We start from the raw sequence: 22124 nt of genomic DNA on the forward strand, positions 1-22124 counted from the left end.
TCACTGCGGCCTGGAACCCGCCACTCAGGAAGCTCCACACCAGAACTTAAGCATCGCCTGCTGCCAGCATTCAGGGTTCATGATTCCCTTTGCACTCAGGCAGATGTTGTGAATTTGTGTGAGAAAGCCTCTTCACATTCCTGTTTCCTGGTTTTCACTTAACCGAAAGAGGAAATTCCACTGGCAGAAACTTGGCTAACATAGAAAAATTCCGACATCACTAAAATCTCCCTGTATTGGGATGGGGGGGGGGGGAAGGTGGGGTTTTTTGTTGTTTTGTTTGGTGCCTGGGAGTTACTGCAGCACATTCTTTTGAAATACTCCCCAAGGGTGGCAACTCTTGAGAGGTGGTCATAAGAAATACAACCAAGACTGATGAGAAATGTCAACGAAATCAAGCTAGCAAGAGAATTTGGAGTTAGAAACAGGGCTGAGTCCTGAGACACTGTATGGCGCTAAGGTGGTCAGGAAATAATCCCAAAGGGATTTCTCGAGATGTTCCGGACAATGGCAGTGTGTGTGTATATGTGTGTGTGTGTGTAGGTGTTTGTGTTTATGTGTTGTGTGGCGTGTGTATGTGCATCTTTAAAAAAACATTTAGGCTATATTGTCATGTATCACTTCCTTCAGTTTTCTTCCCTAAATCAGAGGAAGAGAGAGATGGGGGAAAATTTCCTTTACTACTGAACCAGGAACTTTTTCTTTTCCAAAAGCAGAAAATAAATAGATGAGACAAGCAGTCCTGACAGGAGAAAGAGAAATGTTTAAAAATAAAAAAAATATTTCTCACAGACCCAGCTACTCAAATAACTAAACTGGTCTCTACTACTACACAGGACAAAACAAAGAAAGCAGTGAACAATTATGCAAGGCTGAGATTCCTTATGAAATGAGGGGAGTAACATTCTACTTTGTAATGTGGAAGAGGAAAACTTGACGGGGCTTAGAATAAAACGGGCAGGTTTACTAAATGGAATGAGAAAATAATTAAGAATTCTACAAATTACTTAAGAGCCTACATGTGAAACTATACATGCATCAGCAAAACCCAGGGCACAAGGGTACAGAATAAGGTCTTGCTCTATTCTAGGTGGGTGCAAGTTTACATGGCAGAAAACTATTAAATTAAAATAGGAGTCAAAGCTACATAAGACATAAAGCATTCTGATAAACTAGAATCTTTATGTGCAAAAAAGCAAACAGAAAATACCTAGGAATATCCTTATCAAGAAAGAGCCTGCAAAAACACAGAAAAAGCTTTTGTTAGTGCAGCAAAAGAAAAAAAAGGAAAAAAGAGAGGGAGAGAGAGAGAGGAGAAGAGAAAATATATATATAAAAAACACAAATTTGCTGATAAGCAAAAGTGAATTCAAGTGGACAAACAATTAACAGAGAATTCTATGGGACACAATTTGATAAAGGGCTTACAATGACACGGGTCCCTCTCCTGAGACGTTAAGGAAATGCTGGGCACAGAAGGGAGAGTGGAGACCACCTCTATTAACATCCCTTTAGGAGGTGACTTACTATTGGAAATGCTAGGAAGTTGCTGTAGAGTTAAGGGAAAACCAAGTCAGTAGGTAAACAGGAACACAGGGCTGGGAAGAAAAGGAGTAATGGCCCTTGTCAGCTACGCTCCACTATCAATATATCACAAGAGCCCTCTAATTATGTATGTAATACACCCAACTGGAGTTCTGTAAATTCAACTTTAAACATTAAACCTTGGGCAAAAAGAACAAAAGCTCTCTTAACCAAACTCCATTTAGCCACTTACCAAATGAAGTTATGCTCTCCACATCCCTACAATGTATAGACTGACGTCCATTTCTCACTGAACATTATTCTAAAATAAAGAGGTAGCTCCTCGCCCAGACAATTTGCTCCAAAGAGCTGAGTTTCATGCTTCTCAAGTGTCAGTAGTAAAAACCTGTTTATGCGGTTGTATTTGTTACTATAATTATCTAATTTAATTAAATATTAGATAAATCACTGAAACGAGGGCAAAAAGAATTTTTGTTTAGTGTGAAACAAAACTAAGTGTGGAAACTTAGTGTGAAAAATAAATTGAACATTTTAAAAAGCCTTGACAATGGTGAGTTGTTTAAAAAACAGCTGTTAAGTTTGGGTGAGATCAGTGTAAAAGAAAGAGGGAAGTAAAATTTTGATGATATATGATAAAAGTTTAAAGGATTTTGCATTTAGATTTTATTCATAGGTTTCTAGTTCCACCAAACTGAAAAACACAGGTGATGAATTATGGGTGTGGCTTTGCAAGAAAAACTGTCAGAAGTCTAATAAATGAGCCTACAATTAAAGAAAAGGTCTTGGCCCTATAGCAAGAGATTGACAAATTAATGTACATTTATATACTTTAAGTTAAAACAAGTGTTTAAAGTCTGTATCTTCTTTTTAAATTTTTTATTATTTATTTATTTATATTCTGGCTGTGTTAGGTCTTCATTGCTGCGCGCAAGCTTCCTCTAGTTGCGGCGAGCAGGGGCTACTCTTCCTTGCAGTGCACGGGCTTCTCACTGCGGTGGCTTCTCTTGTTGCGGAGCACGGGCTCTAGGCACGCGGGCTTCAGTAGTTGCACAGGCTCAGTAGTTGTGGCACATGGGCTTAGCTGCTCCGTGGCATGTGGGATCTTCCTGGACCAGGGCTCGAACCCGTGTCCCCTGCATTGGCAGGTGGACTCTTAACCACTGCGCCACCAGGGAAGTTCCTCTTTTTATTATTCTTGACCTTAGCAACCTTGTTTTTAAACTTTTTTTTTTTAAACCTTTTCAGCTGTGTTGGGTCTTCGTTGTTGCATGCAGGCTTTCTCTAGTTGGGGCGAGCAGCGGTTACTCTTCGTTGCAGTGCATGGGCTTCTCACTGTGGTGGCTTCTCTTGTTGTGGAGCACGGGCTCTAGGTGCGTAGGCTTCAGCAGTTGCAGCACACGGGCTCAGCAGTTGTGGCACGCGGGCTGTAGGCTCGCTGGCTCCAGTGGTTGCAGCGCGAGGGCACAGTAGTTGTGGCACACAGGTTTAGTTGCTCTGCAGCATGTGGGATCTTCCCAGTCCAGGGCTCAAACCTGTGTCCCCTGCGTTGGCAGGCAGATTCTTAACTGCTGCACCACCAGGGAAGTCCCAGCAACTTCTTTGATTAAATCTAAGCTTCTACTGGGAAAGATAAACTGCTTCTAACAAAGCGAAATTCATCTTCTAAGACAGCATGTGACACGCTGCCGGACAGGAATCAAAGGACTTTTGAAGGTTACTCTAATGTAGGCAAGTTTACATAACCAGCACTTCAACCAAACACCCTTTTTCCCTGTTTTGCTAAGTACCATAGGGAAGTTTAAGATATTATTTCTCATAGTTGCAAGGAAAATGTGGTGAATGCCAGCTGAATACTTGCTGTAAGTGTCTGGCAGAAGAGGGAACGCTGTGTGGGGTTAATGCTGACTTCAGAGAAATGGTATTGTTCAAGATTTTGCCCAGGAATAGGCCAAGGCGGGGGTCAAAGCACCCTACTTTGTCTCTGCCACACCCCCTCCACATAGGTACACACCCTCTCATCCACCTTGCCTTTCTGTCCACAGCTCCTGCCAGCTCCTCTGACTGGCAAAAGCACACAGACATTTGTTTCCTTTTCCTCACTCCCATGCAAAACATTAACACACAGAAACAATGTAAAGTAATTAATCCTGCCCCGAACCTTTTCATTTCTGCTTCTGCTTATTGTCTTATTTTTCCTCTCCCTCTTGCCAAAACATGTGAGCAACTTTTGCAGGAACAGGCAGACCACAGAGAAATCCTGTACTTCGAAGGCTGAGTTCTGAGCCCACATTAGAACACACAGCCACTCCTGTTTCCTAGCCCTCACCACGTAGAGAAAAGGGAGTCTCTGTGCACGATGACGGGACTCCTTTCCCAGGGAGGTAAAAGCACCCCAGCAGATTTATTTCCAATCTGACACGGGAAAGTAGAACGGCTAGGTACTTTATGCACTGTCATCACTTGATTATAAAATGGAATTCTAAGGGAAACTAATTTAAAATAAAATCCATTATTTATGGCAGCCAATCTGAGTCAGAAGAGTTTATAATAATTTATTGCCTTTATGCATAAAGGAAAATGAAAAGCAGATACTGAGACTCCTTGAGCCGATACTGGCAGCAGCAAAGATGAACACAAGAGAGTTCACTAGACCTTGGAGGGCATGTTCCCATGACACCCCAGGCCAAGAGGTCTTTCTCCACAGCAACCACTTCATAGGAAAACATTTAGTCTTAGCCGTAATTAACTTGTACTTTTAAACCCTTGGGTGGCATGCTGAGTTTTCTTTTTCTGCTTTTTCTCTGTCACTGTATTACATCTACTCAAACTCCCCAGGGGATAGAACATTTCCATTCTCTGGGGGTATCATCACATACAAGTATCTCCAATGATTTATGTTTTTATTTTTGAAGAGCAGGGTGGGCAGGGAATTCTGAAGTGAGAACTGGGGAATCATTAATGAACAAGGAATCGACAGTGAACCAGTCAACCCCCTAGGGCTGACTCAACGCATTCCCCGGGTGCCCCACCTGCTAGAGTTGTGGGCAGACTTCAGGTACTTGGCAGAGATGATATTTAAGGAGAGGATGGCATCAACTGTGGCTTCGTCCACCTCAGCTTTATTCCGAATCCGGCCTGAGACAAAGAAGAAAGAAACCAGAACATGGGTACGTTTAAAAACAAAGTGGTAGGACTTCCCTGCTGGCACGGTGGTTAAGAATCCACCTGCCAATACAGGGGACACGGGTCCCCGGACAATGGTCCAGGAAGATCCCACATGATGCAGAGCAACTAAGCCCGTGCGCTACAACTACTGAGCCTGCGCTCTAGAGCCCATGAGCCACAACTACTGAGCCTGCGCTCTAGAGCCCACGAGCCACAACTACTGAGCCTGCGCTCTAGAGCCCGTGCGCCACAACTACTGAGCCTGCGCTCTAGAGCCCACGAGCCACAACTACTGAGCCTGTGCTCTAGAGCCCAGGAGTCACAACTACTGAGCCTGCGCTCTAGAGCCCGCACGCCACAACTACTGAAGCCTGCACGCCTAGAGTCTGTGCTCTGCAACAAGAGAAGCCACCGCAGTGAGAAGCCCGTGCACCGCAACGAGGAGTAGCTCCCGCTCGCCGCAACTAGAGAAAGCCCGCGCACAGCAACCAAGACCCAACACAGCCAAAAATAAATAAATAAATTTTTAAAAAATCAACTGATTTTAATAAACAAATAAATACAAAGCGGTAATTCATTAGGCCAAAAAGAGACTGTCAAATCTCTGTGTAATTTCAGGTACCGGAAGCGTTGTTTGATCAGCTATAATCCTACAGTCTAATTCTGTAATTCTTGGCCTTCTATTCTTCTCCATATTCTGTCTCCCCTTTAACATCCCACGTTTAGTCAATGGTGAAAACTTACTCTTTGTTCAAAGAGCTTCTCGTATCTGCCTCAGCTTTAATTGCCAACATCACTGCCCTGCTCACGAAGGTCATCCCCTTCTGATCTCAGACACGGCAACAGCCACTTAACAGGTCTCCCTGCTGCTCTCACGTCTCCCCCTTTCCAAGCCAACCCACACTCACCTTCTACAAACTTCTTAAGCCACTGCCTTCATTACACCATTTTCTTTTTCAAAATCTTACAATGCTTTTTTCAAATAACACTAGGGGATGCAGCACTGCATAGAGGTTAAGAACACAGTATCTGGAGCAGGACTGCCTGGGTTCAAATCTCAGCTCCAACACTAACTATCTGTGTGGCCTGGGCATATGCTCAACCTCTGAGCCTCACTTTCCTCACCTGTGAAGTGGGAATAACAATTCTTCCCTTATAAGACTGTTATGGTCATATTATATGTTTGTTATGTTATATTAAATAAACTAATATTTTTAGAGCATTCAGAAAAGCACCTGCCGCATTTCATGTTTGTTATAAAAATAATAAGCCATAGGGTTATAGAGAAGCCTTAGTAACTGCTGCCTCTGCACCCCACCCTTTCTGGTCAGAAAGCATCTCTCTTTTTTTGTGTAAAAATTAATCTTGAAAAGCTCGAAAACCACTGCCCCAGATACGACAGAGTATAATCTTCCTTCCAGGGCTTCTTAATCTGGTCCACAGATACCCAAGGGGTTTATGGTTAGAACTCAGGAGGTCTGAACTGGATGGGAAAAAAAAATGACAACTTTTTTTCAGGAAACTCTAAGGAGAATCAGCAGTACCCATACCTCTGTCCCCAGCAGAAATCACAGATGTTTTCATATCATACTAATGTGAAGTATCTTGACATTTATCACCACTTTGAAATGATACAAATTAGACCCACTGCTTATTGACCTCGTCATTGAAGAGCTTATGTTACAAATTTGTTTAGTAGTTTAACAATTGTATTTCAATATTATTAGTTCCCTTCGTAATCCTAAGTGCCTTATTTTCTACATTTAAAAACATAATTCTGAGGCTTCACCACTGCCAAAGGGGTCCATGGCAAAACTAGGTTCAGACGCCCTGCCTCGGGCTCTCGTTCTACAGCTTATGCTGTTTGGCCACTCTTTCCTCTCACGGTGCTTTAGTTCAGTCTCCCCACTCTGGCCATAGATTTCTAGCCATTTGCACGTTAGACACTGCTGTCTCTCTAACTCCAAATGCTTGCAAGAAAACGAAACCCTCTACGTTCTCTCAAATCTGCTCAGATCATCTCCCACAGGGTAACCCAGTTCTCCTGGATCTTTTCTGTCGTCAACTCTTTTAGCACAGGTCTCTCACTTGTTCTCATTTGGTACTCACTCATCAAACTGCTCTGTACCTGCACACACACTGTCTCCTCACTAGACCCCAAGCTCACAAGGAGCAGAGACTTCTCTTAGGCCCTCTCACAGCCTCAGGCCCAGAACCACTCCCACAGGCACTGAGAGAAACAATGGCAGGCTAAATGACCGATGAAGGGAGCTGGGGAACAAGAGTAGTTTCCAACTCAAGAACTCTCTCTGACAATCACGCTCTCCAGCACCGTCTTCCGCACGCTCCCTGTGCGCCGAACGGGGAGCAGTCACTCCGCTAAGCCCCGTCCTCAGCTGCTGGAACATACTCACCACCCACTAGCTCACGGACATCCTTCCAGTGGAGTTCACTCCCCTTTTCATGGATAATGGTTACTGTGATCCTTCGCTGGATGCCCTAGATAATGGAGCAGGGTTGCAGTTTAGCTGGGACAATCTCTTATTTCCTCTTGTTTGTCCTTTTCTGGATCGTCTGATGGGCAGGAGGGGGGGGCATGGAGGGAGGGGGAAATGCTGCCCACACTGCTATTCTGAACAAAGGGACACAGGTCAGGGACTGAGGAAGAGCCAGGTTCTGATATGGCTTTTAAGAACCGATGCCCAGAGTGTGCCCATCTGGCTCATAAGCACTTTTGAGCACTGACTAAATCTACGTTTGATTTGCCAAAGGGGGGCCTACATTTCATGGCCAGATTTTTAGTCCACTGAAACCTTCATCTTCAATCTCCATTAAGAACTTTTGGCTGTGAAAGCAGAGTTTCCAAACATCACAAAGTGAAAATTGTATAAAACAACATGGGAGCTGCACAAATTACTATGTAACTGAATGAAATAAAGTCTTTCAACATAGTTCTTTTAAAATATATTTACAGGCTTCCCTGGTGACGCAGTGGTTGAGAGTCGCCTGCTGATTCAGGGGACACGGGTTCGTGCCCCAGAGCGGCTGGGCCCGTGAGCCATGGCCGCTGAGCCTGCGCATCTGGAGCCTGTGCTCCACGATGGGAGAGGCCACAACAGTGAGAGGCTCGCGTACCGCAAAAATATATATATATATATATATATATATTTTTTACACATAAAAGCCAGGGTATATATCAGTAAATATAAGCCAAGGTTTGAGAAACATTAAGGAAAGGAAAAAAAAAAAAAAAAAAAAAGGATGGGGCAATGTCCCCTGACCTCCAAATTCCCTTGAAATGGAGATTAAAAAGCAGAGAAACAGAGAGTTATGTTTCTTATTCTAACTTTTTTGGTGTTCCCTTCTAAGCCCTCTTTTGCTCCTTCATTAGTACCTGGTGAAGCAAAAATGTCCCCTGGCAGGGCAAGCCTGCTGTATGGTCAACCACAGCTGGAATATACCTATAAAAACAGAAATGTAAAAGAAAGAAGTTAGACAGAATGCTTGTGCTAAGTGCAACTTCACCTGCGAGGGCCTCCCTGGTCACTCCAGCCCTCAGTGGTCTTTGTTTTTTAAACTCGGATCCCACATCTTTCTCACCATCTGGGGTGGACATTTAATTGGACAGTCATATGCATTTAGTAAACCTTTCTACATATGTATGTTTCATCATCCTGACTAGACTGAAGTATTCATAACATCTCTTGGCTCCTATCCCAGCTCTTTGTCTAACAGCTATTTCCATAAATAACATATAACTGCAATGGCAAGTGTCAGGAGATAAGAAAGAGGAAATTTCAGATTCTAGATCATTTTTTAAGAATCAGAAAGCAATTAACTCAGTAGAAACCATTTACTGTAACTACTGCTCCCTCATAATGCAAGTTATAATCACATTATAGATCTGTCTGTGGAAAGTCAAATTCCTCGAAGCAATGTCACTACTGACAACTCTATATAGGATCGATAGAGCCAAACCTCACACACAGTAGGAACTCAATAAATGTTTTATGGAGGTGATCATAATGGTATTACCCAGCATTATAAATAGAGGATCATTAAGATAACACTTATCCCCTACCCTTTACACTAACTGATACAGCCCCTTGCCTCTGTTTCGGGAGAGAGGGATCTCTTTTGTGTTTTTCAAAAGCATTTCTGAGGCAACTATCAACGGTAATTACATTCGCCGCTTAGTCTAACACAGCTCATACGGAGGGTAAGCTGATGCTGATCATTTTGATCTGGGCCAGTGGTCCGCAACGGGGGGTAATTTTGACCCCTAGGGGCCATGTGGCAATGTCTGTTGTCACAACAGGAGGGGCGGTGCTACTGGCACCTTACGGGTAGAGGCCAGGGATGCAGCTAAACACCCTGCAGTGCAGCACAGGACACCCCCCAACGACAGAGGATCACCTGGCCCCAGATAGTGAGAGGCTGAGAAACGCTGGTCTACAGAAACGTGCTGTCCCCTAGTCTCCTGACGTGTTGATATGCCTTCGGCCCTTTTCAGTACAATACGCTTCTGGCCCCCTTCGCTTTGATGCTGCTAAAACCCACTCCGCAGGCTGTCTTCCCTCATAACAAAGTGTCAGCCTCCGTGGTCTTGCCGTTGCTAACAAGAAGGTAAATTATTACACTGGACAGTTCTCTGACAGACATCTGATTCAAAGAATAATATAAAGACCCTCCCCACCCCAAATTCAGCTCAAAACTGGAATGTGACAATGTTCTGTGAACCCAAAGACAAGAGAGACTCAAAATTACACTTTCTAATTTTGGAAAAGTTGTCATATTTAAAACTTTAGAAAGCTGGACTTACTCTCCTGTAGGCTCCAGTTCACTGATCTCAAACCAAACCAGAAGGTCGTACTTGCTCATGCTCTGGCCAAGGCTGGTTTTGCTCATGGTATTTAACTTGGTGGCTGGAACTTTTAAAAGTTTTTGGAAAGTGTTAAAATCTGGTCCAAGTCTACTCAGCAAAGGTATAAGCTTCTCTAATGTCAATCTTCAAGGACACACTTGGGAAAGGCAGCGAGAGTGAGGGGATAGATTTCAGTGCAGAAGAGCCAGAGAAACTTCACCGTCAACTATACTAGTACTTCTAACTTCAGAGAACAAGGAAAACAGAGAGTCAGCATCTTTTTCCCTCTCAACAAACTACCCAACGATGAGGAAACAGGTTTCATGCAGAGTAAATGTGCTCACAAAACCATTAAAAAACCTTCCTTAGACGCTCACGTTTGCGGCACGCAGAGCACGGTAACAACGCGGGACGGGCAACGTGCGGGGAGCCTCGCTCGTCACCGCTGCTGCGGCGGGAAAGACCCGTCCTCCAGCCCAGTGGTTCCTGAAGCTCCCTGCACACGAGGGTCACCCGGGGATCTTAAAGATGGCCCAGGCCACCCCGCCAGCCAATTACATCACAGTCTCTAGGGGTGGGACTCAGCCCTCTGAGAGGTTTGAAGCCCCCCAGGTGATTCCGATGTGTGGACAAGTTGGGGACCACTGGCCTCGTCTGTAAACACAGGATTCTGTAAATGATCTCATGTTACCCGTTTTCTTCAGATGTGAATTCCATATTCTTATCTGTACTGATGAAATGTATTAGCCGAAACCCCCGTATTTTCAAGAATTTCAGATTCCACATGGTGGGCATTTTGAAACACTGTATAGAAATTCTGAAATCTTGGCAACACAAAGAGGGTTCTCTGCTCTGAACCTGGGAGCAGTGGTGTGAGAGCCCAGTGACTTGGGATCTAATTATCACTCAACCATTAACTCGTTATGAAACTTTGGTTGAGTCACTTAACCTCTGGGAGTCTGTCTCCTCAACTAGAAAATGAACATCATAGTATCTCGCCTACTATCTAAAAAGATGTTGTGAGGATCCCCTGACACGATGCACCTAAAGGGGCTGTATGACTCATACAGTGCCATTCAGAGGCGTGGCCTATCAGCATTATTCACCCTATAGCTGAATTCCAGGTAAGCTGGTGATGATGCTAGTCAAGAAGATAACAGGGGGTTACTGGTTCTGGTGGGCATCTGAGGGTCAGAAAGCAGAACTAGAGCATTACAAAAAGCCAGCTACCAGTAAAAAAAAACCTTTAAAATTAAAAATACCACTGCAAAGAATCCACACCAGCAAATGTAAGGAGCCCCCACCCCACCCTCCACCCCTGGATGACGTGAAAGGGGTATAAATAGAGAAGGGGCCTCCTAAAAATCTCTCTGAAGGAAATGTGATATGATCTTGACAATGTGCTGAACTCTACATGCAGGTCAAGTAGCAAACAGAAACATCGGTGTTTCATACACGGAGAGCCAGGCTTTAGGACCAGCCTCTGAGGATGGTTCTACATCTAAGGCAGAGCTAATTTTAGCTACTAACCATCTCGTTTAGGTACCCTCTCGGTCTGGCAGCTGGGCACTGGCAGAAAGAGAAAAGGCGGCAATGGGTCAGCCCCATCCTGGAAGGTGGCAATGGCAGAGGACGCGAGCACAGTGGCATGCTCAGAAAATGTGTCCAACACATGCACGTTCACATAGTCAGATACGAGAAACCGAATCAGCTCAATCTTTCTCTCATGGTCTGAAGGCAGGATGGAGGCGACGAGCACAGAGGTGGAGAATGAGCACAGCGTGGGGTGGGAATGAGGCAAGTGGGCAACGAGGAAAAGGGATGAAAATAAACAAAGAAAAGTCAGAACAGGATACATCAACATGCAGAATAAACGTAATATGCAAAGGAGTGCCCGGTCACCTGACAGTTAAAGGGAGTTACACACAAAGCAGAGAGATTTAGGAACACGGAGCTTATCAAAATCTGCAGTAAGAAGACCACAGTATTGGCAGGGATATAGAGCCCTATTGTTTGGCACCCCTTATTTCACACCAGGAACCAACAATTCTCGTTCCTACTAGATACCGGAACACACGAGGATGCACAGAAGTGGAGGAGGAGTTCGAATATGATTTTTTATCTGAAAAGTCACTCAGAATAAGAGATGTACATCATTCAAAGAACGCAGCTGTGCTCACCTGGCTTGGACAGTGGCATGGGCGGAGGGAAGAATCGTCGAGATGGCTGGGGTGGACTGCAAAGGAAGACAAAAGTCCTTCAAGACTGAACAGTCCCATGCTGGTATTAACGGCGTGTTTAAATCCCCTTTAAAAACGGATCATTTGTACTTTCAACTCCGGCACATTATCGGATATCAGATATAAACCCACACAGTAAAACTGAGGCTCAGACATTCTGATAAAAGTCCCCTTGTAAAGCCAGAGCTGATAAATACGGAACACGTTTCTGTTAACAGTGACACTCACTCTGCCATCACCCCGAAGCCCCCATCGTTGTCCCCCTCCCCAGTCTTGACGTCTCCACTTCGAGACACATGCTTCCTAGTGGCTTTATGCTCCATAAAGTTCTGGGTGGTTAGGAGCAATTATACACAACTTCCAGGTTATATCCCTGTCACCTCAACTTTCTATCCTACCCAAAGTCTCTTCCTACAAAAAGACAGTACTCAAGGTCGCCTGGGCAAAACTCAATTTGCTCTATACCTACAGTGAGTGACTGGTCGGCTTAGAAGAAAGATGGTGGTGTTTCTGAGATGGAAACATAGGGTAAAATATATCAAACGGCTACTTACCTATCGTCACTCCTCAAAAGAGTTCTTCTTTCCCAGCAAGCGACAGTAACAACGATAACAACGACAATAATATCAATAACAAAAAACCTTTGCTCATTCGGTCCAAACCTGTTAAGCTCCTGTCCTTGCAGGTGAAGTGGGTGCTGCTGATAATGCCCAAAGACTTCAAACACGATAGGCTTGGTTTTGATATAGTCCACAAATGATTCCGTAACCTCCACTGCAATCTAATAAGGAATAAAGGCAACCTAGATTAGCGAAAGATTTATTGTAGGAAAATACGCATTTGTGTTGCAAACAGCGCTATAGCACTTTGAGAACCCAGTGTGTGCTGGGAATTTTACTATGAAGGCCTCTCACACCAAAAGAGAAGGGTTCTTCTCTGGTTTTCGTTCTACAGTAACTTCACCAAGCTTCAGGAAGTCAACGCCCTCCACTGTCCGCCCCAAATGACCTCTGGCCCCTCTGCTGCCCTTCACACAATATTTGGACTCAATCTGCTGCTCCCTTCACCTGCTTTCTCCTCCACCGTGCCTGAGGCTGTGCCCCCTTCACCTGCTTTCTCCGCCACCGTGCCTGAGGCTGTGCCCCCTTCACCTGCTTTCTCCTCCACCGTGCCTGAGGGCTGGCCCAAGCTGCAGCCGTGCCTGGGAGGCCTTCCCACATCTCCGTACTTCTGTCTTCCCTGTACTTCAAGGCCCAGCTCAAACAGCAACAACAGTATGAAAAACATGACTGCAGACTCTGCGCCAGGTACAGTGCCAAGCGTGACCCACTTTTTCTTATTTACACTACAGTCTTCAGGAAGTTCCCCCACCTCCTTTCCCTACAAAAACATCCACCCCCAACAAAGAATGTAGCTTAAAAGACTCTTCCCATTAGTAGAAATAACTCTCCCTTCTCTACTCCCGTTGCATTTAACGAATACCTTTCGAATGTTTCTATATCCTGTACCACTATTGTTTAAATATGCATTTTATTTCCCCTATCATAACTCTAAGCTCTTCGGAGGCATAATCTACCCTGTGATTCATCTGAGCACCGCCCAGTGGCGTCAGGCACAGCCCTTGTGCACAGGAGCCAATCAATATTTATCATATACAGGCATGCTCACATTTATACAATTAAACATAAAAAAGAAAACAGTGTGTTCTGTATTTGCTTGTTCCATTTCTGGAGTTGTCTGTCCTTTCCTCTCGCATTTTAGGGAGTGGATTATGGTTGGCAAGAGAACGGGACTGTTCAAGCAGTAGTGAAGCTCCCGGATGCTAGAGCCCCATTTCCCTGGGTTCAAACCCCACCTGTGCCTCTTCCTAGCTTTGTAACCTTGGTGAGTGACTTCGAGTGCTCTCTGCCTCGGTAATCTCAACTATAACGTGGGGATTATGACAGTATATGGCATAAAAGTGAGGATTAAATGAATTAAGACACAAAAATACATGTATAACAATGACTGACACAAAATAAGCTCTCAGTGAATGTTAGCTATTGTAATGAGGATCATGACTTTTGAACAGAGTTGAGCAAATCTTTCTAGAAGAGATGGAAGGTCTGTTTTCTGATTCCACTTATGAGAGAGTTGTAAGGGGCATTAAAGGACTAATCATAGAATCAGCTGCAAGGAAACAGATTCTGAATCTTAATTTAGCTACAAAATGTATTTCATAGTTTCTACATTATTTGCAACTAAATTATTTGTCCCTTGTGGTTTAAAGAACAACATATTAACAAAACTCATATGCAACATGCTTATTATTCTAGGAAGGAAACACTAAAACAACTCACTACATTCAAACCGACAAAGAATTTATTGGCAGACCAACCCCCAGGCTACTCACAGGCCCCACTGTAATTCAGAGAAGATGCTGCCTGCTCTGTCCACTGAGGATTAGCTCAGGGCCCTGGCCGCTCTCTCCACTGTCTGTTCTCATCACAGAGCTCCCCCTACACAGAAGCTTAGATTATCATCCTTCTTCAGCTGAGAAAGCCAAAGGGACCCACACATGACGACTGCCTCACCCCAGCTGCTTCGAGGTACCACAAACCCGCAAAACATTTGGCAAAAACGTCCACGTCACTTACATTCTGCACATGATAAAAGCCCAGAGGACTTCCTCTGCCATTGTTTTTGAGGGGTTCAGTGGAGAATGCTTCATCATGGCGATGCAAAAAGCTTAAGAGAAAAAAAAAAAGACCCACGTGAATTTCATTATTAATGGTTTCATCAGGATCAGCTTGGATCCCACGGAAAGCAGTACCTTACTTAAGCAGAGTCTTTAACTGAGTCAAGTTATTTACGTTTCCTTGCAGAGAACGTTTTCCACATCACTCAGATAGCATTTTAGCTTTTATGTCAAAGATGACTGAAAAATCAACTAACCCTATCACTTAGCCATGTGAATGTATGAACAGTGAATTCAGTGAACTCCTATTCCCTTGTAAAAGGTTTTTACTGAAAATAAAAATTGTGAAATCATTTTGTACAGAAAAGATTTGGCAGATTAAAGCTTCTATAAGGTAGTATCAAAGCCTGTGGACAGCATACTTGCCTGGGAGTCTATCTAAGACTAGCTAGGAGGAGATTCAAATACCACCTCTTCCAGGAAAACTTTCCTGACTCACTCAAACAGTTCTATGTTCCCACAGCACTAGAGACCTATGTGTCTTCAACAGCAATGATATCATTGTTTGTAATACTGTATTTATTTGCTTGTCTCCCCAAAAGACAGTGAGTGTCTCCCACAGGGCTCTAAATGTAGAAAATACTCCTGAAATATTTGAGTCAGTGGGCTATGTTGACTTATTCTCATAAACATGAGATTTTATTGTTCTCCCTCCCTCCCTATTATTAGTCTGACATAAAAAGAAGTGGAGAATTATACAATACTCAATTCAAAGATTTACTGCCAGATAGAAATATCCACCAGAAGGACATCCCACACTCCTGCAAGAAAAAAATGGAAATAAGAGAATACTTTTTTTTTTTTCGGCTGTGCCATGCAGCATGTGGGATCTTAGTTCCCCAACCAGGGTCTGCAGTGGAAGCGCGAAGTCTTAACCACTGGACCACCAGGGAAGTGCAAGAATACTTAGAGTAGGGGGTAGAAACACCAGGATCATGAACTCCCAGTCTTCCAAATTACACTTGACCTTTGAACAATACAGGTTTGAACTGCATGGGTCCACTTACACGTGGATTTTTTTCCATAGTAAATACTAGGGTACTGCACAATCCGCAGCTGGGTGAATCCTTAGATGCGGAACTGCGGATATGGTGGAACCCTGGATACACACTCGGATTTTTGACTGTGCGGAGGGTCAGTGCCCTAACTCTCGAGTTGTTCAAGGGTCAACTGTAATTCACTGAGCCTGAAGACAGTGGTGTACTTTTGCCAGGCATCCAAATCACTGATGCCACATACCACTGTGGCACTGTAGCATTCCATACTACGTGTACTCTTGTCTATTTTCTTCTCATTTTCTCCTTACCTCTCGCCCTTTCCTTCTCTTACTTCTTACTCCCTTTTTTCTTCCAATTTCTTCCTCTCCAGACCACACAGTGTACCTGCCAGAGGCGCCATGAGCATCAGCTGATCTCTGATCTACACTCCAACAAGGCTCTGCTTGGAGCAGATACAAATATCCTGGGGTTCCACAGAGGTGACACATGAAATCATTCACATTGCTCTACAGCTGTGTTTTCCCTATGCAGGCCAGATGAGAGTTTATAAAAACCTCAGAAGAACTTGAGTCTTCTTTCAGCATGAGTCGACATGCCCGTTCCTCCAGAGCTAATGCCAGGTGGAGAGGCTACTCTCTCTTTAGGATATTTTAGGACAGAAGTCAACATACCACTATTGCCATTTCAGATGTCAGTTAACCAAGTAGGTCTTTTCCATAAAATACATCAGTTACTAACTGAGGCTATTAGCAAAAACACATTAAATGGGCAAAATCTATACTGGATGGATACTATTTCATCAATTATAAGTTACAGCAAATGATATTAGTGGCTTACCATGTAATAATCACATTTAATTGAGGACCTGGATAAACTCTGTGCAAGCAGCAATGCTGCTTTAGGACCCCAGGGAAGGCTAAGGCACATACTGAGGGGAAATGAAAGGCAGAAACCTACAGCAGCCTTTTGGTGGCACCAGTGGCAAACTGTGGGCTTTAGGAATGGCGTGGCTCAGACTTCATTCTCTTGTACTGTGGCCCTTTCCAAATACTGAAGACATATTGATGTTTGGGGGTATTGAAACTTAAAGATTCTCCAAAAAAAATGTTTTCGGAGGTCTTGAGAGGAAAGTACCTAGAGCATAGAGCTCCAGAGGGTTATAGGGTAGAAAATGCTTAGAAGGTGGATGAGAAATGAAACCTGTCACATCTTCTCTACGCATTTACTAGCATTTTTGCAGTGGATGCAGAATTTTGCTGCTCTTTAAATGACTTATATTTTCCCTTTCCCAAGTATTAAATAAGCATATTGGCGGTTAGATAATTCCTTGTTTTCATACTTGTTTATTAACAAGACATTTCAGCATGAAGAGCATTTTAAAAGACTAGTAAGTAGGCTCATCTGGATCTGATCCTACACTCCTGGCAGAGAGGGACAGTCCACAACCAAACCTTCTAGCAGGATATGTGGCTACACTCCTCCCCACAATGAACTCTGTTTCATTCCATTGCAGGTTTCCAGTTCTTACTCCCATCTTGAGTGAAGAAAGCATTTTATTTCAGCAGCTGGTAGTCATTTCTCTCTCAAGAGTGTACTGCCTGGCAAGTGTTAGATCGCTCTATAGTACACAAAGGACATCATCCAGGGTAAGAGCCTAGGGAGGCAGAGCAAAGGGGTGGCTTACTTGAACTGACAGAAGATGTCTGCATACTCTGGGAGGATTCCACTGGCCTGCAGCACTGTTACACGGAAAGTGAAGGCACTGCCCAGTTTCAGGTGGTTGCCAATCTCTTCAGAAAATCCTTCCATTACCATCTTACCATCCAGCAAAGTGCTTGACTTCAAATCTAAAGAGGGTCAAATGAGCACACGTATGGTTCAAGTAACACACAAGGCACCTTTCGGAGAGGAGGGTGTATCTTTCCATCCCTAGCTGATAAAAGCAACTATCTTCCTTGACAATGGTCAGTATTTTTCCATCTTTTAAAACATATGCAATTATAGTACACTCTGATTACACACCCAAGTCATTCATTCGATTGATTTCTTCTGGAGGAGTGATGACCTCAGAACTCTGACCCTGTCCTTCCACAATCCTCAGCTCCTCCAAGGATAGACCAGAACGGGTCATTGCAACCGAAGAAAAGTCACTCTGAAAACAAGGCAGGGGTAAGTAGATGATAAAGTAGTAGGACAACATATTTCCCCCCATTTCCTTAACTTATATTTATCTGCCCAACAAATAATAGTGACTGAAAAGTTATGCAGATTAAGAGCTGCCTGAGAAAAGGCAATACAACACACTATAAATGCTGGGCCTTTACCCTTACCTCGGTAGTTGTAAGACATGTCCCATATTCTATTAACTATCCTGGGGTAACCTATACTTTTTAGTTCTAGGCAGAACTGCTCTCCAGTGCTGAACATCCTCCTTACGAAACCTGTCTACTTCCTTATCCTTCCACAAGGTTTTCCTCTTCCTGGAAGATTTCTCACCTGATTAAAGTACTCATTATCAAAAGATATTTTAGCTGTTCCTGACTGTCGAATTCCAGAACCATAATCAGGAGCTTCTTCGTCCGCTAAGTAGAGGAAAAAAAAAAAAAAGAAAGAAAAAAAAACAAAGCAAGGGTGAGACTACATATGGGGAGAAGGAGAAATGACTCCTATTGGATTTTACAATAATAAAAATATATAGGAAAGTAACATAAAAATAAACAGGAGATAGTGGGCTTCAGGGCTCTCAAACTTTACTACAAGAGGAGACACTAAAGAACAAGTCTTTCGCATGAGAAAGAGACCAAAGCGGTAAAGTCAAATAGGCTGCTTCGCACTCTACTCAGGTAAACTTACCACCTCCTTAGCTCGAATGAAACTAATGAATAAAGGATCAGTTTCATTCTTGATGTTGTTCCAATGTCATACTTAGAAATACTGATCCCTTCACTTGACAAGATTATATTCAATAATACTCAATAAATATTTGAAAATATTAGACTGTACTTGCGAAGACCTCCATAGCTCAACGCTGGTGACTGTCACGCGTTTCCACGGGGAAAGGCCGAAAGAGGTCACTAAATACGGCACAGCAGTTGGAAACGAAAACAGAAACGTTACAGGGAACAGCCACATTCTTTCTTCAGAATGTAGGCTGGATCTTGGAAAAAAGTATAAAGTGTCAAGATCTGGATCCACCCATTGCACAACAGCAGCCAAAGGACAGAAATGTCTAGCAGAAGTATCCTGAGAGAAAATTAGGCAAGAAACCGTCTGAAAATCCTGTTATTTCTGAAGCAGTTAAGATGCATCATTTAAAATGCAAATGACTTTTATAAAGGTAACCCAAGGGTTGTTCTTCATGTTAAAGGAAATCCATTTACCCCATTATTCCAAAACCGCAGTAGCCCAAACCAAACGGGATCTACTAGTGATACTTGGGAACAACAGCTAGAAAGGAAGCAATAAAGGCTTTCTTCAGTCTGCACTGAAGCGCGGCCTTTACGGAACTAGCCTGCTTTGTCTCGAGGCAGAGACAGAAGAGGGGCGCCTACCTGCGATGGCCTGCACAGCCACACGGAGAAATCCCCGCACTTCGCCCTTCTCACTGACAACGGCCACCCTGTGAATCAGGGGCACGGGGTACAGCAGGTTGCTCAGGTAAACAAATGCTCTAGAGACAGAAACCAGGAGACAGACATCTGAGCATCCCACAGGCAGAGGTGGCTTTCAGATTTACTGAGAATACCTTCATGAAACTGTGAGCTGGCTTCTGGGCCCTGTCCTAAGGTCGCCTCTCTGTTCTGTACCCTCAGACTGCCTCCTGTTGCTTTTTCAAAATACATAACGTATAAACGAATGCAAATGCTTGGTAAAGCAGTGGAAAAGACCAACGTACACCAAATTACTCCTTATAAGAATTACTACCATAGGTAGAGTGACCATTGGAAGTAGACTTCCAAGATAATCCTCTACAAATACTGCTACGAGTGGGAAAAGGGAGCCCATTAAGGAGTTTAACCTTTTAATGTAACTAATTACAAAGAGGTTTTTGTTTTGTTTTCCCCAATAGATAATACAGAAATCAGGAGACAAAGATGGTCAGAGAAACGTGACTGAAGTACAGTCAATAACTCTAAAATAGGTTTCAAGTCACAACAGTGGGGACCTTTATTTTTATGCTAAGAAATGACTATGATCTTTAGGCAGCGTGACTGACACATATGGGCAGAAAGGCCAGGTAGCCAGAAATTTCTTTGTTAGTGAGCTTATAAGAGACTCTGGATGGACATCAAGATAAATGCTAAGGGAGGAGACGACAGCTGATCCCTAAAGGGTTGCTTTTGCTTCTAGGGTTCAAAACTTTATTCAAAAATGCATATACACGAGGTAAGACCTAACATTTTTCAACTTCAAATGAACTAGCAAAGTCGTATCACATTTGTTCTCTTTTTTTCTTCTTTCATTATTTTGTAGCTATTGACTTTTTTTAAGCAACACAAACAGGTCGTCACAAAGCTTGGGTGTTCATTCCAATTAGTGGGTGGGAAATAGAATCTAGTTCCTACTATTACTCCTGTCTTCCCACTTGGTATATGCTGATCTTTGAAGACAAGACAAGACAAAGAGTAAACATTTGCATCAAGAAATCAAACATAACTAAATGTGACACATGCAGGCATACCTCGTTTTATTGTGTTCCACTTTCTTGCACTTTGCAGATATTGCATTTTTTACAAATTGAAAGTTTGTGGCAACCCTGTCTCCAGCAAGGCGCCATTTTTCCAACAACATCTGCTTGCTTCATGACTCTGTGTCACATTTTGGTAATTCTCACACTATTTCAAACTTTTTCATTATTATTTTTTTTTTATGGTGATCTGTCATCTTTGACATTACGGTTGTAATTGTTTAGAGGTGCCACAAACCACAACCATACAAGACACTGAACTTAACCGATAAATGTGTGTTCTGACTGCTCCACCAACAGGCCATTCCCCTGTCTCTCTCCCTCTCCTTGGGCCTCCCTATTTCCCGAGACACAACAATACTGAAATTAGGACAGTTAATAACCCTACAATGGCCTCTTAAGTGTTTAAGTGAAAGGAACAGTCTCATGTCTCTTACCTGAACTCAAAAGTTAGAAATGACTAAGCTTAGTGAGGAAGGCACGTTGAAAGCTGAGACAGGCTGAAAGCAAGGCCTCCTGTGCCAGTCAGACAAGTTGTGAATGCAAAGGAAAAGCTCTTGAAGGAAATTAAAAGTGCTACTCCAGTGAATACACAAGTGATATAAGAAAGCGAAAAAGTTTTATTGATGATATAGAGAAAGTTTTAGTGGTCTGGATAGAAGATCAAAACAGCCACAACATTCCCTTAAACCAAAGCCTAATCCAGAGCAAGGCTCTAACTCTCTTCAATTCTATGAAGGCAAAGAGAGATAAAGATGCTACAGAAGAAAAGTTTGGAGCTATTGGAGGTTGGTTCATGATGTTTAAGGAAAGAAGTCGTCTCCATAACATAAAAGTGCAAAGGGAAGCAGAAGTGCTAATGTAGAAGCTGCAGCAAAGTATCCAGAAGTCCCAGCTAAGTTAATTAATGAAGGTGGCTACACTGAATAAGAATTTCAGTGTAGATGAAACAGCCTTTTATTGGAAGAAGATGCCATCTAAGACTTTCAGAACTAGAGAGAAGTAAATGTCTAGCTTCAAAGGACAGACTGACTCTCCTGTTAGGGGTTAATGCAACTAGTGACCTGTAGTTGAAGCCAATGATCGTTTACCATTCTGAAAATCCTAGGGCCTTTTAAGAATTATGCTAAATCTACTCTGCCTGTGCTCTATAAATGAAACAACAAAGCCTAGATGACAGCACATCTGTTTACAACATGGTTTACCGAATATTTTAAGCCCACTGTTGAGACCAACTGCTCAGGGCAAAAAAAAAAAAAAAGAGCCCTTTCAAAATATTACTGCTCACTGACAGTGCACCTGGTCACCCAAGAGCTCTGATGGAGATTAATGTTTTCGTGCCTGCTAACACAACACGTACTCTGCAGCCCACGGGTCAAGGAGTAATTCTGACTTTCAAGTCTTGTTACTTAAGAAATACATTTTGTAAGGCTACAGCTGCCATAGACAGTGACTTCTTTGATGGATGTGGAAAGGATTCGCCCTTGTAGGTGCCATTAGGAACATCTGTGATTTGTGGGAAGAGGTCAAAACATCAATATTAACAGGAGTTTGGAAGAAGTTGACTCCAACCCTCATGGATGACTTTGAGGGATTCAAGACTTCAGTGGAGAAAGTTAATGCAAACGTGGTAGAAATAGCAAGAGAACAAGAATTAGAAGTGGAGCCTGAAGATGGGACTGGATTACTATAGTCTCATGATAAAACTTTAATGGGTAAAGAGTTGCTTCTTATGGATGAGCAAAGAAAGTGGTTTCTTGAGATGGAATCTACTTCCAGTGAAGATGCTGGGAAATGACAACAAAGGGTTTAAAATATTACATAAACAGAGCTGATAAAGCAATGGCAGGGTCTGAGTGGACTGACTCCAATTTTGAAAGTTCTACTG

The 22124-nt window shown here is 43.2% G+C and overlaps 1 protein-coding gene across 10 annotated transcripts in view; it reads right to left on the reverse strand.

Annotated features, from left to right (window-relative positions):
* KIF1B (kinesin family member 1B) overlaps positions 1-22124 on the reverse strand; it is a 336458-nt gene that overhangs the window by 15700 nt on the left and 298634 nt on the right. For all 10 annotated transcript variants that reach the window (XM_067017756.1, XM_059057804.2, XM_059057834.2 and 7 more), the window contains 11 exons: positions 19101-19219; positions 18046-18131; positions 17572-17701; positions 17234-17396; positions 14451-14541; positions 12477-12595; positions 11755-11810; positions 9533-9641; positions 8105-8171; positions 7125-7209; positions 4575-4680 (listed from right to left, as the gene is read on the reverse strand). In XM_067017756.1, the coding sequence (XP_066873857.1) occupies positions 4575-4680; positions 7125-7209; positions 8105-8171; positions 9533-9641; positions 11755-11810; positions 12477-12595; positions 14451-14541; positions 17234-17396; positions 17572-17701; positions 18046-18131; positions 19101-19219 (1131 nt within the window). The remainder of the gene's footprint in view (positions 1-4574; positions 4681-7124; positions 7210-8104; positions 8172-9532; positions 9642-11754; positions 11811-12476; positions 12596-14450; positions 14542-17233; positions 17397-17571; positions 17702-18045; positions 18132-19100; positions 19220-22124) is intronic.

Source organism: Kogia breviceps, chromosome 1 (assembly GCF_026419965.1).
Source record: "Kogia breviceps isolate mKogBre1 chromosome 1, mKogBre1 haplotype 1, whole genome shotgun sequence".
In the NCBI taxonomy this organism is placed as follows: domain Eukaryota; kingdom Metazoa; phylum Chordata; class Mammalia; order Artiodactyla; family Physeteridae; genus Kogia; species Kogia breviceps.